Consider the following 17,969-nt stretch of genomic DNA (forward strand, 5'->3'; position numbering starts at 1 on the left):
CCTTTCCTACCCCTTCCCCTTTCATCTTCCTCTTTCTCTATTCACCTCATATCCCTTTCCATTTACTTTCTTCCTTCCCTTCCCTTCCTCTTCCTCTTTCTCTTTCTCATTTCCTTCCTTTTCTTTCCTTCCCTTCCCCTTTCTCTTCCTCTTTCTCTTTCCCATTCCTTTCCTTTCTTTTCCTTCCCTTCCCTTCCTCTTCCTCTTCCTCTTCCATTTCCTTCCTTTCCTTTCCTTTCCTTCCTCTTTCTCTTCCTCTTTCTCTTTCTCTTTCCCATTCCTTTCCTTTCTTTTCCTTACCCTTCCCTTCCCCTTTCTCTTCTCTTCCCATTCCTTTCCTTTCTTTTCCTTCGCTTCCCTTCCTCTTTCTCTTCCTCTTTCTCTTCCCATTTCCTTCCTTTCCTTTCTTTTCCTTCCCTTCCCTTCGCTTTCTCTTTCTCTTCCTTCCTTTCCTTTCTTTCCTTCCCTTCCCTTCCTCTTTCTCTTCCTCTTCCCATTTCCTTCCTTCCCTTCCCTTCCCTTCCTCTTCTCTTCCTCTTTCTCTTCCTCTTTCTCTTTCTCTTTCCCATTTCCTTCCTTTCCTTTCCTTTCCTTCCCTTCCTCTTCTCTTTCCCATTTCCTTCCTTTCCTTCCCTTCCCTTCCTTCCCTTCCCTTCCCCTTCTCTTCTCTTCCTCTTCCCATCTCCTTTCCCCCTGCATTCCCTCTTCTCTTCCATTTCCTTTCTTTTCCTTCCCTTCCCTTCCTCTTTTCTCTTTCTCTTTCCCATTTCCTTCCTTTCCTTTCCTTCCTTCCCCTTTCTCTTCCTCTTTCTCTTTCCCATTTCCTTCCTTTCCCTTTCTTTCCTTCCTCTTCTCTCTCTTTCTCTGTCTCTTTCCCATTCCTTTCCTTTCTTTTCCTTCCCTTCCCTTCCTCTTCCTCTTTCTCTTCCCATTTCCTTCTTTCCTTCCCTTCCCTCCTCTTTCCTTCCTTTCCCATTTCCTCCTTTCCTTCCTTCCCTTCCCCTTTCTCTTCCTCTTTCTCTTTCCCATTTCCTTCCTTTCCTTTCCTTTCCTTCCACTTTCTCTTCCTCTTTCTCTTTCTCTTTCCCATTCCTTTCCTTTCTTTTCTTCCCTTCCCTTCCTCTTCCTCTTTCTCTTCCCATTTCCTTTCTTTTCCTTCCTTCCTTCCTCTTTCTCTTTCTCTTTCCCATTTCCTTCCTTTCCTTTCCTTCCCTTCCCCTTTCTCTTCCTTTTTCTCTTTCCCATTTCCTTCCTTTCCTTCCTCTTTCTCTTCCTCTTTCTCTTTCTCCCATTCCTTTCCTTTCTTTTCCTTCCCTTCCCTTCCTCTTCCTCTTTCTCTTTCTCTTTCCCATTTCCTTCCTTTCCTTTCTTTTCCTTCCCTTCCCTTCCTCTTTCTCTTTCTCTTTCCCATTCCTTTCCTTTCTTTTCCTTCCCTTCCTCTTTCTCTTTCTCTTTCTCTTTCCCATTTCCTTCCTTTCCTTTCCTTCCCTTCCCCTTTCTCTTCCTCTTCCTCTTTCTCTTTCCCATTTCCTTCCTTTCCTTTCCTTTCCTTCCCTTCCTCTTTCTCTTTCTCTTTCCCATTTCCGTCCTTTCCTTTCCTTCCCTTCCCTTCCCTTCCTCTTTCTCTTTCTCTTTCCCATTTCCTTCCCTTCCCTTCCCCTTTCTCTTCCTCTTTCTCTTTCTCTTTCCCATTTCCTTCCTTTCCTTTCCTTCCCTTCCTCTTTCTCTTTCTCTTTCCCATTTCCTTCCTTTCCTTTCCTTTCCTTCCCTTCCCTTCCCCTTTCTCTTTCTCTTCCTCTTTCCCATTCCTTTCCTTTCTTTTCCTTCCCTTCCCTTCCTCTTTCTCTTCCTCTTTCTCTTTCTCTTTCCCATTTCCTTCCTTTCCTTTCCTTTCCTTCCCTTCCCCTTTCTCTTTCTCTTCCTCTTTCTCTTTCCCATTCCTTTTCTTTCTTTTCCTTCCTCTTTCTCTTCCTCTTCCTCTTTCTCTTTCCCATTCCTTCCCTTTCTTTTCCTTCCCTTCCCGTCCTCTTTCTCTTCCTCTTTCCCATTCCTTTCCTTTCTTTTCCTTCCCTTCCTCTTTCTCTTTCTCTTCCTCTTTCTCTTTCTCTTTCCCATTCCTTTCCTTTCTTTTCCTTCCCTTCCCTTCCTCTTTCTCTTTCTCTTTCTCTTTCCCATTCCTTTCCTTTGTTTTCCTTCCCTTCCTCTTTCTCTTCCTCTTCCTCTTTCTCTTTCCCATTCCTTTCCTTTCCTTTCTTTTCCTTCCCCTCCCTTCCTCTTTCTCTTCCTCTTCCTCTTTCCCATTCCTTTCCTTTCTTTTCCTTCCCTTCCCTTCCTCTTTCTCTTCCTCTTTCTCTTTCCCATTCCTTTCCTTTCTTTTCCTTCCCTTCCTCTTTCTCTTCCTCTTTCCCATTTCCTTCCTTTCCTTTCCTTCCCTTCCCCTTTCTCTTTCTCTTCCTCTTTCTCTTTCCCATTCCTTTCCTTTCTTTTCCTTCCCCTCCCTTCCTCTTCCTCTTCCTCTTTCCCATTCCTTTCCTTTCTTTTCCTTCCCTTCCCTTCCTCTTCCTCTTCCTCTTCCTCTTTCTCTTTCCCATTCCTTTCCTTTCTTTTCCTTCCCTTCCCTTCCTCTTTCTCTTCCTCTTTCTCTTTCCCATTCCTTTCCTTTCTTTTCCTTCCCTCCCTTCCTCTTTCTCTTCCTCTTTCTCTTTCTCTTTCCCATTCCTTTCCTTTCTTTTCCTTCCCTTCCCTTCCTCTTCCTCTTCCTCTTTCTCTTTCCCATTCCTTTCCTTTCTTTTCCTTCCCTTCCCTTCCTCTTTCTCTTCCTCTTCCTCTTTCTCTTTCCCATTCCTTTCCTTTTCTTTCCTTTCTTTCCCTTCCCTTTCTCTTTCTCTTTTCCTTTCTCTTTCTCTTTCTCTTTCTCTTTCTCTTTCCCATTCCTTTCCTTTCTTTTCCTTCCCTTCCTCTTTCTCTTTCCCTTTCTCTTTCCCTTTCCCTTTCTCTTTCTCTTTCTCTTTCCCATTCCTTTCCTTTCTTTTCCTTCCCTTCCTCTTTCTCTTTCTCTTTCCCATTCCTTCCCTTCCCTTTCTCTTTCCCATTCCCTTTCTTTCCCTCGTTCATTCATTCCAGTTAATGACTACTTCCTCTTCAACCGCAGCAATACATGAGCACGTTAATAGAGTCAAACTAAATGTAAAACGCTCCAAACTCGACTGCAGAAAATACGACTTCAGCAATAGAGTGATCAATGCCTGGAAAGCCCTACCTGACTCTGTGGTTTCTTCCCCAAACCCCCAAAACTTTAACCTTAGATTGTCTACAGTCGACTTCTCCCCATTTCTAAGGGATCTGTAAGGGGCGTGCATAAGCACACCACAGTGCCTACCGTCCCTGTCCTACTGCCTTATGGTCCTCTTTTATTGTTAGCTTTTCTTATGTTTTTACAAAATACTACTCTCCTATAAGTGTTTAACAAATAAATAAATAAGTAAATAAGAAAGCAAGCAAGCAAGTAAGTACCGTATTTTTTCGGAATATAAGATTCACCTTAGTTTTGGGGAGGAAAATAGGGAAAATAATCTGCCTAAGAGATATTCATCTGGCTGGCATCCTTAGTCTGGTGAGCTTCAGCACATTATTTTATCCCCTGTTTAGGGCTTTTAAAAAAACTTATTCAGAGAGAGTAACAATGAAAGACCTTGCAAGCCAGTAGGAGCTGGGAACATCGTTATAGCATCTGGTTGTGGCTAGCAAGAAACATTTGGAGCAAGTTAGAGCAATGAAAAAAACCCTGCAAAGACTTAGGGCTTGGAAAACATTCTTTGCAGAGAGTAACAATGAAATAACCTGCAAGGTAAGAGCTGGGAAGATCCTTAGCACCTAGTTAGGGCTGGGGGAAAAAAGCTTCAAGAAAAATCTACATTCAGAGTATAAGAGGTACCTGAATTTTCAGCCTCTTTTAGGGAGGAAAAGGGTGTGAATTATGCTCCAAAAATATGGTAAGTAAGTAAGTAAACAAACAAACAGCAGCCCCAGCTTCTCCAATTCTCTTTGGAAATCTTGTGTTTCAGTCTGCACGGTTCTTCGTAGCCTTTCTGTGCTTATTTTATTTATTTATTTATTTTATTTATTTATTTTGTCCAATAGAGGATATAGTAGAGAAGAAATACGAGATATAAGAGAGACTATAGGACAGGGGACGGAAGGCACTCTTATTTATTTTATTTATTTATTTTATTTATTTGTTTATTTTGTCCAATACACAATGAGGGTTTTAGTGGGTATATATCTATATCCACATAGTAAAATGCATGATGAAGGTTATAGAGGAGATACTCGCAGTCAAATATATCTAAGAAATAATAGAAAAGAAGTTATAGGAATAGAACATATCAATGAAAGAAGAGAAGAAGAGATATAGGAATAGAAGAAAGGTATAGGGGATATAGGAGAGCAATAGGACAGGGGACGGAAGGCACTCTAGTGCACTTGCACTCGCCCCTTACTGACCTCTTAGGAACCTGGATAGGTCAACCGTAGATAATCTAGGGGTAAAGTGTTGGGGGTTAGGGGATGACACTATGGAGTCCGGTAATGAGTTCCACGCTTCGACAACCCGATTACTAAAGTCATATTTTTTACAGTCAAGTTTGGAGCGGTTAATGTTAAGCTTGAATCTGTTGTGTGCTCTTGTGTTGTTGTGGTTATTTTCCAAACTGTCTGAATCATTGAAGATGCAGTTGGCAGAGCTCAGGTGAGTCAATCAGGTGAGCTGAAGCAGGAATAAAAGAGCTTTCAGACCTTACATTTACTCAGAACAGATTTCGAGTTTTTCCACTCTGATTTTAGGATCGGCTATAAATCTATACTCAGTTCTGACTTTTTTGGCGTGTCGGTTAACTTTCTGTCCTTTTCCTTTACCAGTATACGAAGTAGTGACGGTCACTGGGGACATCAGAGGAGCAGGGACTGATGCCAACGTCTTTGTTACACTCTTCGGTGAATTTGGCATCACACCAAAAGTCCATCTGACCAGCAAGTGAGTACTGCCAAAATACACAAATTCTGTGTATTCTGACCATTATGAAAAAGATGTTGAGACACTAGAAAGAGTGCAGAGAATATGTGGTCCCTTGCTCAACAGTAGGAACCCTATAGCATCCCAGCCAAATGGCAGTCCAATTTCCTCTTAAAAATGTCCAGAGTATTGGAGTTCACAACGTCCGCTGGTAGGTTGTTCCACTGGTTGATCGTTCTGACCGTCAGGAAGTTCTTCCTTATTTCCAGATTGAATCTCTCCTTGGTCAGTTTCCAGCTGTTGTTCCTTGTCTGGCCCTCCGGTGCCCTGGAGAATAAAGTGATCCCCTCCTCTCTGTGGCAACCCCTCGTATGCCTGTAGACTGCTATCATGTCCGCTCTGGCCCTCCTTTTCTCTAGGCTATCCATGCCCAGTTCCCGCAGTCTCTCTTTGTAAGTCTTGGTTTCTAGACCCCTGATCATTTTGGTTGCTCTTTTCTGCACCTTCTCCAGAGTTTCAATGTCTTTTTTGAAGTGTGGTGACCAGAACTGAACACAGTACTCCAAGTGTGGTCTGACTAGGGCATAGTAGAGTGGTATTAAGACTTCCCTGGTCTTGGAGTGTATTCCCCTGTTGATGCAGCTTAGGATTGTATTGGCTTTTTTGGCTGCTGCTGCACATTGTTGGCTCATGTTTAGTTGATTATCCACCAAGACTCCGAGATCTCTTTCGCCGTCGCTACTGCTGAGAGGGGTTTCTCCCAGGCTGTATGTGTGTCCAAGGTTTTTTTTTACCTAGATGAAGGACTTTGCTCTTATCGATGTTGAACATCATTTTGTTGGTGTGGGCCCACTGTGTTAGTCTGTCCAGGTCTTTCTGTAATTTGAGCCTGTCTTCAAGGGTGTTGGCTACCCCCGCCAGCTTGGTGTCGTCTGCGAATTTGATTAGTTGCCCTTCTATTCCCTCATCCAGGTCATTGATGAAAATGTTGAAGAGCACAGGGCCCAGGACAGAACCCTGTGGTACCCCGCTGGTTGTTCACTAGGATCTTGGAGTCCTAGTGGACAACCATCTAAATATGAGCCCCTTGTTAAAAATTAATAAAAATATTTTTTTAAAAAAATCTAAATATGAGCCTGCAGCTGCCAAAAAAGCCAACATAGTTCTAGGCTGCATTAACAGAGGGATAGAATCAAGATCACGTGAAGTGTTAGCACCAGTTTATAAGGTCTTGATAAGACCACACTTGGAATACTGCATTCAGTTTTGGTCACCACAATGTAAAAAGGACATGTCTCTGTGTGAGGTTTTGGTGATTTATTTTTTTGGAGAGAGTAACAATGAAAGAGCTTGCAAGCCAGTAAGAGCTGGGAACATTATTAGCACCTGGTTAGGGCTGGAAAGAAACATTTGGAGCAAATTAGACCAATGGAAAAAAACTTACATAGACTTTGGGCTTGGAAAACATTCTTTGCAGAGAGTAACAGTGAAAGAGCTTGCAAGCCAGTAAGAGCTGGGAACATCGTCAGCACCTGGTTAGGGCTGGAAAGAAACATTTAGAGCAAATTAGACCAATGGAAAAAAACTTACATAGACTTTGGGCTTGGAAAACATTCTTTGCAGAGAGTAACAGTGAAAGAGCTTGCAAGCCAGTAAGAGCTGGGAACATCGTCAGCACCTGGTTAGGGCTGGAAAGAAACATTTAGAGCAAGTTAGATCAATGAAAAAAACCCTGCAAAAATTTAGGGCTTGGAAAACATTCTTCACAGAGAGAAACAATGAAAGAGCCTGCAAGGTAAGAGCTGGGAAGATCGTTAGCAGCTAGTTAGGGCTGGGGAAAAAAAGCTACATTCAGAGTATAAGACACACCCAAATTATCAGCCTTCTTTAGGGAGGAAAATGGTGCATTTTATACTCTGAAAATTACGGTACCCAAAAGCTTAATGAGCAATGCATTGTCTGGATCCATTTGTTGATACAAAGTATTAATAACCTGGCGGTGAACATCATATTCATCATAACAAGCATAATTAAAATACTAATAATTGCTTATTTGTAACAACATTCTTACATCGTTTACTAAATGCACCTTTTTAGAAATGTGAACATTTGTAGGGTGGAGAATGCCAAGGTAGTTATCAGAAGCCCATATGGTGAACTTGGCTGACAAATGACTTGTGTGAAGGAATAAATGTTTACATTATCACACCTAGTGGCAATCTGTTATCCTCCAGATGTGCTAGGCACATCTGTTCCCCATTGAACCTCACTGTTTATTATGTCAGCTAGAGGGACGAGAGTAAAATGCAAAATATCCAGAAAGCACCAAAGAGATTTCTTAATGGGGAACTAACTAGAGGAACTCCTTGACTTGCAACAGTTAATTTAGTGACTGTTCAAAGTTACAACAGTGTTAGAACTCTGTCCCTAACTGTTGGGTTGGCAATATATTGGCTGCAGGTGTTGCAGACTGCCACAGGAGGGAGCTAGAGTTTATAGCTTAGTTCTTTGAGTCATCCTCTCTGTTTCTTTTTGTGTAAGCTACTCGCTGTTAGGTTAGCTCTGCAATCTCTCTATATTGTAGTTATATATGCTGCTAAGAACACATCCTAGATCTGAATGAATGAAATATTCTCATTGAATACTTTGTTCTGTATAAAGTTGAATGTGCTGACAACAAAATGAAATTGATTGTCAATCAGTGTTGCTTCCTAAGTGGACAGTTTGATTTCACAGAAGTTTGATTTACTTGGCGTTATATTGTGTTGTTTAAGTGTTCCCTTTATTTTTTTGAGCAGTGTTTTGTAGCTAAAATGTGTTTAGGCTTGATATCTTTGTTTATTGATTATGACAAAGACAACTGGTAAGAAAGACCATTTCTATTCCATCTATTTCAGGAGCAGTTCTGCCTTTGAAAGAAGCAAGACAGACGTCTTTCGAGTGAAAACCAATAATGTTGGAGCCATACGGAAGATAAGGTAGCACCACAAGATTCAGGCCAACATAAAGTACCCTAAAGGGTGGCAACTTGACTAATGATCCAGTTGGTGCAAAATGCAGGGGCTGCATGGTTTTGTGCCCCAGACCGAGATCCAGGGGTGGGCAGCAGGCAGGACGGGGTGGAACGCAGTTCCTTCGGCGGAAATGAAGCTGTGTGCCCAGCTCAAACTGAGTATCCCCCTCTCCCATCCTCCTCCTCGGAAAGTGGCAGGGAGACCAGCACCGGCAAGTGCTGCAGGGGGGCCATTTCTTCCCCCCTCTTTTCTCAACAGCTGATTGGCACCCGTTCAACCAGCTACCCAGCCTAAGGCAGGGGGTGACCCAGGAAGGAGAGCGCGGGAAATACGAAGCAAATTGTCATCCCAGCGGGTGACATTGGTGTCGTTGTAAGTCGAGGACTTAACATTTCACTTGTACGATGATGATCATTCAAGCCACTCCCACCTGATCACATGACCGGCAAGCCACTCCTACCCAGTCACATGACCATCGAGCAACACCCCCAAAATAAGCCACACCCACAGTGTGGTAGTAAACATTATGGCTGCCCATTATTGTATACATAGCTATAACAACTGAGTATCCGCCCGTCCCTCCTCAGAAAGCGGCAGGGAGACCAGCATCGGCAGGAGTTGCCGGGGGGCCTTTTCCTCCCCCCTCTTTTCTCAACAGCTGATTGGCACCCTTTCGCCTAGCTACCCAGCCTGAGGCAGGGGGTGACCCAGGAAGGAGAGCACGGGAAACACAAAACAAATTGTCACCCCAGGGAGCAACACTGGTGAGGTTGTAAGTCGAGGACTTAACAGTTCACTCGAACGATGGTGATCGTTCAAGCCACTCCCACCTGGTCACATGGCTGGCAAGCCACACCCACAAAATAAGCCACACACGCAGTGTGGCAGTAAAAATTTTGGCTGCCCATTACTGCCCAGACCCCAGTGTGCACATGTAGCGCCAGAGGTGGCTTTCTCCTGGTTCAGATCGGTTCAGCTAAATTGGTAGTAACCCGCTGGTGATGTCACAATGATGTCACAGACTCCAATAGAGTGGTCAACACCTGGAATTCACTACCTGACTCTGTCGTTTCTTCCCCTAACCCCAAAATCTTCAACTTTACCTTATCTACAGTCAACCTCTCCCCTTTTCTAAGAGGTCTGTAAGGGGCGTGCATAAGCGCACCGTTGTGCCTACCGTCCCTGTCCTACTGTCTTTTTATCCTTTCTATCACTACTTTCTACTTATGTTATGTCAATATAAACTGTGATTCTATGCTTGAATTACAAATAAATAAATAAATGCAATTATAATTCACAAAAGTTAAAATAAGAACATAAGAAGAGCCATGCTGAATCAGGCCAAAACCCATCGAGTCCAGCATTCTACGTCACACAGTGACCCACCAATTGTCCATGGAGATCTTGAGCAGAAAGAGAAGGCAAAACCCTCCCTTTCCCTTGACTCCCAACAAATGGGACCCAAGGGAATCCTGCCTGCCTCAACCAACATAGAGGCGGCACTTGGTCATCCGTTTCAATAACCACCGATACACTTGGCATCCATGAATCATTCCTCCATTCGAAACAGAACGCCCTACGAAACTAGACTTACAATCCTGGGTCTTGAAAGCTTAGAACTACAATGCCTTAAACATGATCTAAGTATTGCCCACAACATCATATGCTGCAATGTCCTGCCTGTCAAAGACTACTTCAGCTTCAACCACAACAACACAAGAGCACACAACAAATTCAAGCTTAATATTAACCAAGTTTCAAGTTTCAAGTTTTATTGGATTTATATGCCGCCCCTCTCCGAAAACTCGGGGCGGCTAACAACAATCATAAACAATGTACAATAAAATCCAATACTAAAAGCAAATTTAAAACCCCTTAATATATAAAAACCAAACATACATACAAGCATACCATATATACAGTTGTGACAGCCTAGGGGGAGAAAAAGTCTTAATTCCCCCATGCCTGGCAGCAGAGGTGGGTTTTAAGTAGCTTACGAAAGGCAAGGAGGGTGGGGGCAATTCTGATCTCTAGAGGGAGTTGGTTCCAGTCCAAACTTGACTCTAAAAAATATGACTTTAGTAATCAGGTTGTCGAAGCATGGAACTCATTACCGGACTCTGTAGAGTCAACCTCTAACACCAACACTTTACCCTTAGACTATCCACGGTTGACCTCTCCAGATTCCTAAGAGGTCAGTAAGGGGCGTGCATAAGCGCACTAGTGTGCCTTCCGTCCCCTGTCCTATAGTCTCTCTTATATCTCGTATTTCTTCTCTACTATTGGACAAAATAAATAAATAAAAAATAAATAAATATGTGTAATCCTGCCTTGAAGCTGTCACATCAACCAAGGACCCTCTGGGTGAAGAAATATTTCCCTTGATTTGTCCTCGCTTTCTTACCCATGAGCTTTAGGGAGTGGCCCCTCGTCCTAGTATTGTGTGATAGAGAAAATGATTTTTCTCTCTCCACCTTTTCTATCCAATTAAGAGGGAGTTTTCACGACAACGAGTCTGATTCTTGTTTCTGCTAAGGCTGGGTCAGAACAGGTTGCAAAGCGTCGATTTTAATAATTGTCAACCTGCAGCTTTCTTTCGCTTCTCTATTTTTGTTGCAGAATTGAACACGACAACACCGGGATGAATGCCAGCTGGTATCTGGACCGGGTGATTGTGACAGACATGAACAGGCCCCACCTCCGTTTTTATTTCTCGTGCAACAATTGGCTGAGTAAAGATGAAGGGGACGGACTTTACGTGAGAGATCTGATTGGCAGCCTTAACCCCATGGATGTTCCCAAAGGTACGTAATCGTATACAGTAGTGAATGCATGGCTAAATGCATGTATTAAAGTGGTAAATAGACTGACGGTCACAATTGTGCCTAAAATTTCTGTTGCTAAGTGAGACAGTTGTGAAGTGAATTTTACTCCCTTTTTATGAACTTTCTTCCGGCAGTTTTTTTTTTTGCAAATACAGTCATACCTCGTCTTACAAACCTAATTGGTTCCAGGGGGAGGTTCGTAAGACGAAAGGTTCGTAAGACGAAACATTGTTTCCCATAGGAAACAATGTAAAGTCAATTAATCCGTGCAACCAAACCCCCCCCCCCCCGCAAAAAAACGGCGTTCGGCGACTGCTGGGAAGCCACGCGGCTATTTTAAAAGGTGACAGCCGGGCTGGGGGGCTTCCCAGCAACCTCCCGAACCCCGAACCCGGAAGTTCGGCAAAAGTTCGGGGTTCGGGAGGTTGCTGGGAAGCCCCCCAGGCCGGCTGTCACCTTTTAAAACAGCTGCGCGGCTTCCCAGCTGTCTCCCAAAGCCAAACGCCAAACCCAAACTTCCGCGTTCGGCGTTCGGAGACAGCTGGGAAGCCGCACGGCTGTTTTAAAAGGTGACAGCCGGGCTGGGGGGCTTCCCAGCAACCTCCCGAACCGAATCTGGGGTTCAGAAAAATTTTGCCTCTTCTTACGAACTTTGTTCGAGTTACGAACCGGCGTTCGGGAGGCTGCTGGGAAGCCCCGCCGCCCGGCTGTCACCTTTTAAAACAGCCGCGCGGCTTCCCAGCAGTCTCCGAACGCCGGTTCATAACTCGAAAAAAGTTCGTAAGAAGAGGCAAAATTTTTCTGAACCCGGGTTCGTATCACGAGTTGTTCGTAAGACGAGGGGTTCGTATCTTGAGGTACCACTGTAGAAATTTTTTAAATTATTTTTTTGCAAATAGAAATTTTATTTTTCTTCAACACAGAGTAAAAAACAATACATAAATACAAACACTAAAACCATGCTTAGAGTAAAACATATCTAAAATTTTTCTTTTTCTATTAATCATTCAGTGGAAGCTTAATTTTTTCCATTAAAAAAACCATTCTGTAGAACTTATATAATATTATCAAATAAAGAAAACCTTAAAAAACAACAATCTTTTCCCAACCTTACATTAAAAAATTACATTACATCAGTATAAGTCTTCGGAGAGGGGCGGCATACAAATCTAATAAATAATAATAATAATAATAATAATAATAATAATAATAATAATAATAATAAACAACAATATCAATATTATGCCCATCTTAATTCAAACTTTCATTTCTACATTAGTTTGATTAATCCAATATCAATTTTTCTTGTAATTACTAAAGGTTCTAAAATAGAACAAAAATCTCTCTTATATATCACATAAACTATATTAGAAAATTCTATATGCTTAAATTCTTATTAATAACTGAATTTGTGTCGTATCATTAAATAGTGCTACCACCAATTCTTATCTTGCCATCTGGCTAATAATCTTTTTGATTCAATTTTCATATCTCATCCTTCCCCAAAATAACTAAGTATTAATATTTATTTATTCCTACTGTTGTTAACTGAATCCCTGCAGTTGTTGAGTTAGTAAAATGGTTGTTCACTTTCCCCATTCACTTTGCTTGTCAGAAGGTGATCACATGACCCTGCGATACTACAACTGTAGTATACTACATGGGGCTACCTTTGAAGAGTGTTCGGAAACTTCAGATCGTGCAGAATGCAGCTGCGAGAGCAATCATGGGCTTTCCCAGATATGCCCATGTCTCACCAACATTCCGCAGTCTGCATTGGTTGCCGATCAGTTTCCGGTCACAATTCAAAGTGTTGGTTATGACCTATAAAGCCCTTCATGGCATCGGACCAGAATATCTCCGGGACCGCCTTCTACCACACAAATTCCAGCGACTGGTTAGGTCCCACAGAATGGGCCTTCTCTGGGTCCTGTCGATGAAACAATGTCGTCTGGCGGGACCCAGGAGTAGAGCCTTCTCTGTGGTGGCCCCGACCCTCTGGAATCAACTCCCCCTGGAGATCAGGACCGCCCCCAACCTCCTCGCCTTTCCCAAACTCCTTAAAACTCACCTCTGCTGTCAGGCATGGGGAAATTGATTCCCCCGGGCCTTTCCCGCTTCATGTATGGTTTTTGTCTGGGATGTATGACTGTTTTTATATTAAGGGTTTTAAATTGCTTTTTAACTATTGGATTTGTACTGCGTTTTTTTGTTGTGAGCCGCTCCGAGGCTCCGGAGAGGGGCGGCATGCAAATCTAAAAAATATATGGTCACAAATATGGGCCAGCTGGCAAATATCCAGATTTTGATCATGTGACCACGGGGATGTTGCAAAGCTCATGTAAAAAACCATCATAAGTCACTTTTTCCAGTGCCGTTTCACGCCCACAGTGTGGTAGTAAAAAACTTTGTAGCCTTTTATTTTATTTATTTATTAGATTTGTATGCCGCCCCTCTCCGAAGACTCGGGGCGGCTAACAACAATAAAAAGACAATGTAAAGAAATCTAATATTAAAAATAATCTAAAAAAACACCAATTTAAAGAACCACTCATACATACAAGCATACCATGTATAAATTCTATAAGTCTAGGAGGAAGGGAAATTTCAATTCCCCCATGCCTGAGGACAGAGATGGGTTTTAAGGAGCTTGCGAAAGGCAAGGAGGGTGGAGGCAACTCTGATATCTGGGGGGAGCTGGTTCCAGAGGGTCGGGGCCGCCACAGAGAAGGGTCTTCTCCTGGGTCCCGCCAAACGACATTACTTAGTCGATGGGACTCGGAGAAGGCCCACTCTGTGGGACCTAACCGGTCGCTGGGATTCGTGCGGCAGAAGGCGGTCCCGGAGATATTCTGGTCCGATGCCATGAAGGGCTTTATAGGTCATAACCAACACTTTGAATTGTGACCGGAAATTGATCGGCAACCAATGCAGACTGCGGAGTGTTGGTGTAACATGGGCATACCTTGGGAAGCCCATGATTGCTCTCGCAGCTGCATTCTGCACGATCTGAAGTTTCCGAACACTTTTCAAAGGTAGCCCCATGTAGAGAGCATTACAGTAGTCGAACCTCGAGGTGATGAGGGCATGAGTGACTGTGAGCAGTGAGTCCTGGTCCAAATAGGGCCGCAACTGCTGCACCAGGCGAACCTGGGCAAACGCCCCTCTCGCCACAGCTGAAAGATGTTTCTCTAATGTGAGCTGTGGATCGAGGAGGATGCCCAAGTTGTGGATCCTCTCTGAGGGGGGGTCAATAATCCCCCCCCAGGGTTATGGACGGATAGATGGAATTGTCCCTGGGAGGCAGAACCCACAGCCACTCCGTCTTATCCGGGTTGAGTTTGAGTCTGTTGACACCCATCCAGATTCCACCTCTTGCAGGTTAATATTAGTTCATCATTTCTTCCATTCAGTTCAGCTGCAGGTCGCAACAAACGATATGATAATAAAGGTTTCAAATGCCCGAGTGTAAAAACTCAGAAGTGACCTGCATTAGGCCAGCTGCATTTCCTGCGCATGGGCCCTGCCAAAAATTGGAACTGTTTTTCCGTACGGCTCAACCTGACCTCACACCATCTTTTCACAAATTGTGTGGTTTCTTACAAGGAAAATGCTGCAGGTCATGGGGCCGAGCCAGTAAACACGTCTGCTCCACTGTCAATTTTGCAGTTTGCCATATGCTAGCAATTATTCTCACATTTACACCACCGCAGATTCTTATTTACCTAAGTGCTGCCGAGCGGGGATGAGATTCACTTTCATCGCGGGTATTAATTGCCAAGGATGGGATATGGTTCCACCCCCGTGGTGTTTCCTTTCCTGTAATAAATTCTTAAGTCGAAGTGCCTTAACGTCCTACAGCAGCAAATGATTTAAAAGAAAGAAAAACCCAAACCGTCTTCTCTCAAACCAGGTCAGGTAACAGACAATTTGGCCACTGGGCACAAGAGACATTTGAGCAGAAATTTGAGCAGAATTAATTAAACGCTGTGTGCTATGCAAAGAATGTTTTGTTTTATTGGTTCTGCATTTCTAACTTTGAGAGAAACCCTTCGATCCCAATCTTAAACAGAGAAAAAAGCAAAGCTTTTTACCCTATGCAACTAGGTTTAGAAAGCTTAGAACTAATTTGTTCTAATATGTGCCTTCAACACGACCTAAGCATAGCTCATAAAATCATCTGCTACAATGTCCTTCCTGTCAATGACTACTTCAGCTTCAACCACAACAACACACGAGCACACAACAGATACAAATTTAAAGTAAACAATGCTAAACTCAACTGCAGGAAATAATCTCTAATTAACATGACTCACTCTGAGTTGGCAGGAAGCTGACATGCGCAAACCCACATCACATTGAGGAAATGACATGTGCAGAAGTTTCTTTGCCAGCCACTTTCCAGAAGCAGTGACCGGAGAGCCAGTTCAGAGGCATGGCCAGTCGGTCATTGCTTCCAGTTCAACGAGCTGGAAAAAATTCCCGCCACCGGTTCGGGCATATCATTCTGAACCAGCACCTACCCCTTACTATGGTTCCCCCTGGAACCAATTCCCCCCAGAGATTCATACCACTCCCACTCGCCTCGGCTTTTGAAAGGCATTGGAAATACAGTGATCCCTCGATTTTCGTGATCTCGTTCTTCGCGAAATGCTATATCGCGATTTTTCCACCCGATGACGTCACTCTCTTCCTTCCTTTCTCATCTTTCTCTCTCTCTCTCTTTCTCTATCTTGCTTCTTCCTCTCTCACACTCTCTTCCTCCCTCTCTCATCTCTTTCTTTCCTTCTCTCTCTTTCTCTATCTCTCCCCCTCTTGCTGGCGGGCGGCGGGTGGGTGGGCGGGCGATCGGGGGCATCAGCGAGGAAGACCCAGGGAAGGTTCCTTCGGCCGCCCAGCAGCTGATCTGCTGGGCGGCCGCAGCAGCAGCGAGCAGACGAAGATCGGGGTTTCCCCGCCACCCACGCAAAGGGGAAACCCCGATCTTCGTCTGCTCGCTGCTGCTGCGCTGCCGAGCAGATCAGCTACTTGGCGGCCGAAGGAACCTTCCCTGGGTCTTCCCCGCCGCCCCCGCAAACTCCACCATCTGCGCATGCGCGGCCATGAAAAAAAGGGCGCGCATGCGCAGATGGTGTTTTTACTTCCGCAACCCTACATCGCGAAAAATGGATTATCGCGAGGGGTCTTGGAACGGAACCCTCGCGATAATCGAGAGATCACTGTATACTTATGCTGGCAGGCCTGGAGCCATTGAGTGATAATTTCCACTCCAACCAGTTGCATGAATGAGGGATGATTGAATGTTAATCATACCGGGTTTTATTTATTTATTTATTTATTTATTTATTTATTTATTTGTTTGTTTGTTTGTTTGTTTGTTTATTTTGTCCAATACATAATACACATTGAAGAGAAAGATATGTAATAATATAAGTAAAGAAAAGATTAGAAGAAAAGATATAAAAGTATAGGTGAACATATTTGAAAGGAAAAAAAGATAAAGGAGATAAGGAGAGACCATTGGACAGGGGACGGAAGGCACACGGGTGCACTTCTGCACGCCCCTTACTGACCTCTAAGGAACCTGGAGAGGTCAATCGTGGATAGTCTAAGGGAGAAATGTTGGGGGTTAGGGGTTGACACTGCTGAGTCCGGTAATGAGTTCCACGCTTCGACAACTCGGTTGCTGAAGTCATATTTTTTACAGTCAAGTTTGGAGCGATTAATATTAAGTTTGAATCTGTTGCGTGCTCTTGTGTTGTTGCAATTGAAGCTGAAATAGTCATTGACAGGTAGAACGTTGCAGCATATGATCTTGTGGGCAATACTTAGATCATGTTTTAGGCGCTGTAGTTCTAAGCTTTCTAGACCTAGGATTGATAGTCTGCTTTCGTAGGGCATTCTGTTTCGAGTGGAGGAGTGAAGGGCTCTTCTGGTGAAGTATCTTTGGACATTTTCAAGGGTGTTGATGTCCAAGATGTGGTATGGGTTCCAGACAGATGAACTGTATTCAAGGATTTTTTCTACTTCTTTTTATTCTTTAATCTTGCTACTATACTGCTAAAAAAATAAATAAAGGGAACACTCAAATAACGCATCCTAGATCTGAATGAATGAAATATTCTCCTTGAATACTTTGTTCTGTACGAAGTTGAATGTGCACAACAGCAGGTTAAATTAATTGTCAATCAGTGTTGAAACATAGAAACATAGAAGACTGACGTCAGAAAAAGATCTCATGGTCCATCTAGTCTGCCCTTATACTATTTTCTGTATTTTATCTTAGGATGGATATATGTTTATCCCAGGCATGTTTAAATCCAATTACTGTGGATTTACCAACCATGTCTGCTGGAAGTTTGTTCCAAGGATCTACTACTCTTTCAGTAAAATAATATTTTCTCATGTTGCTTCCTAAGTGGGCAGTTTGATTTCACAGACATTTGGTTTACTCGGAGTTATATTGTGTTGTGTAAAGTGTTCCCTTTATTTTTTTGAGCAGTGTATTTTGTTTTATTTACAGGGCAGCCTATAAATTCAATAAAATAACATAAATAAATAAATTATTGTATAAAAGAGACTAGAAAGGTGTGTGTGTGTTTGTGTGGAGGGGTTAGTTCTCAAAATTCTGCACCCAGTGTTTAGTTTTAGAATAAAAAGCGAGGACATTCCAAAAGAAGAAATGATTATTTAAAAAAAAATTGAAATGTGCTGAAATGGATATGTTAACAAAAAAACTAGATGGAGCAGAAGAAACGGATTATTATAGAATTTGGGATGAATTTTACAATTGGTTTAAACAAAGAAACAATCAAATAAGTGAAATAGAATGCAAGGTTTAAAATATTAATAATTAGTATGTTCATCTCCTTTTTTCAAAATTGGAAACCAGATTTTCTCACTTTTTTGAAGTTTTTCCCCCTAATCTCTTTCAAGGTCTCCTTTAAAATGTTTCTTTTCTTCTTTATTTTCTCTTACGTAAAAATTTACAGTATTTATTTATTTATTTATTATTTAGATTTGTATGCCGCCCCTCTCCGCAGACTCGGGGCAGCTCACAACAAAGTGAAACAATTTACAACAAATCTAAATTACAGTTTAAAAATATTTTAAAAACCC

At 42.8% G+C, this 17,969-nt stretch overlaps 1 protein-coding gene across 1 annotated transcript in view; it reads left to right on the forward strand.

Moving 5' to 3' along the window:
- Nucleotides 1-17,969, forward strand: part of LOC139159621 (lipoxygenase homology domain-containing protein 1-like) — a 46,214-nt gene that overhangs the window by 7,492 nt on the left and 20,753 nt on the right. The window contains exons 2-4 of the mRNA XM_070736920.1: nt 4,918-5,032; nt 7,909-7,989; nt 10,645-10,829. Of these exons, the coding sequence (XP_070593021.1) occupies nt 4,918-5,032; nt 7,909-7,989; nt 10,645-10,829 (381 nt within the window). The remainder of the gene's footprint in view (nt 1-4,917; nt 5,033-7,908; nt 7,990-10,644; nt 10,830-17,969) is intronic.

The sequence above is a fragment of the Erythrolamprus reginae genome, chromosome 2 (genome assembly GCF_031021105.1).
Source record: "Erythrolamprus reginae isolate rEryReg1 chromosome 2, rEryReg1.hap1, whole genome shotgun sequence".
In the NCBI taxonomy this organism is placed as follows: Eukaryota; Metazoa; Chordata; class Lepidosauria; order Squamata; family Dipsadidae; genus Erythrolamprus; species Erythrolamprus reginae.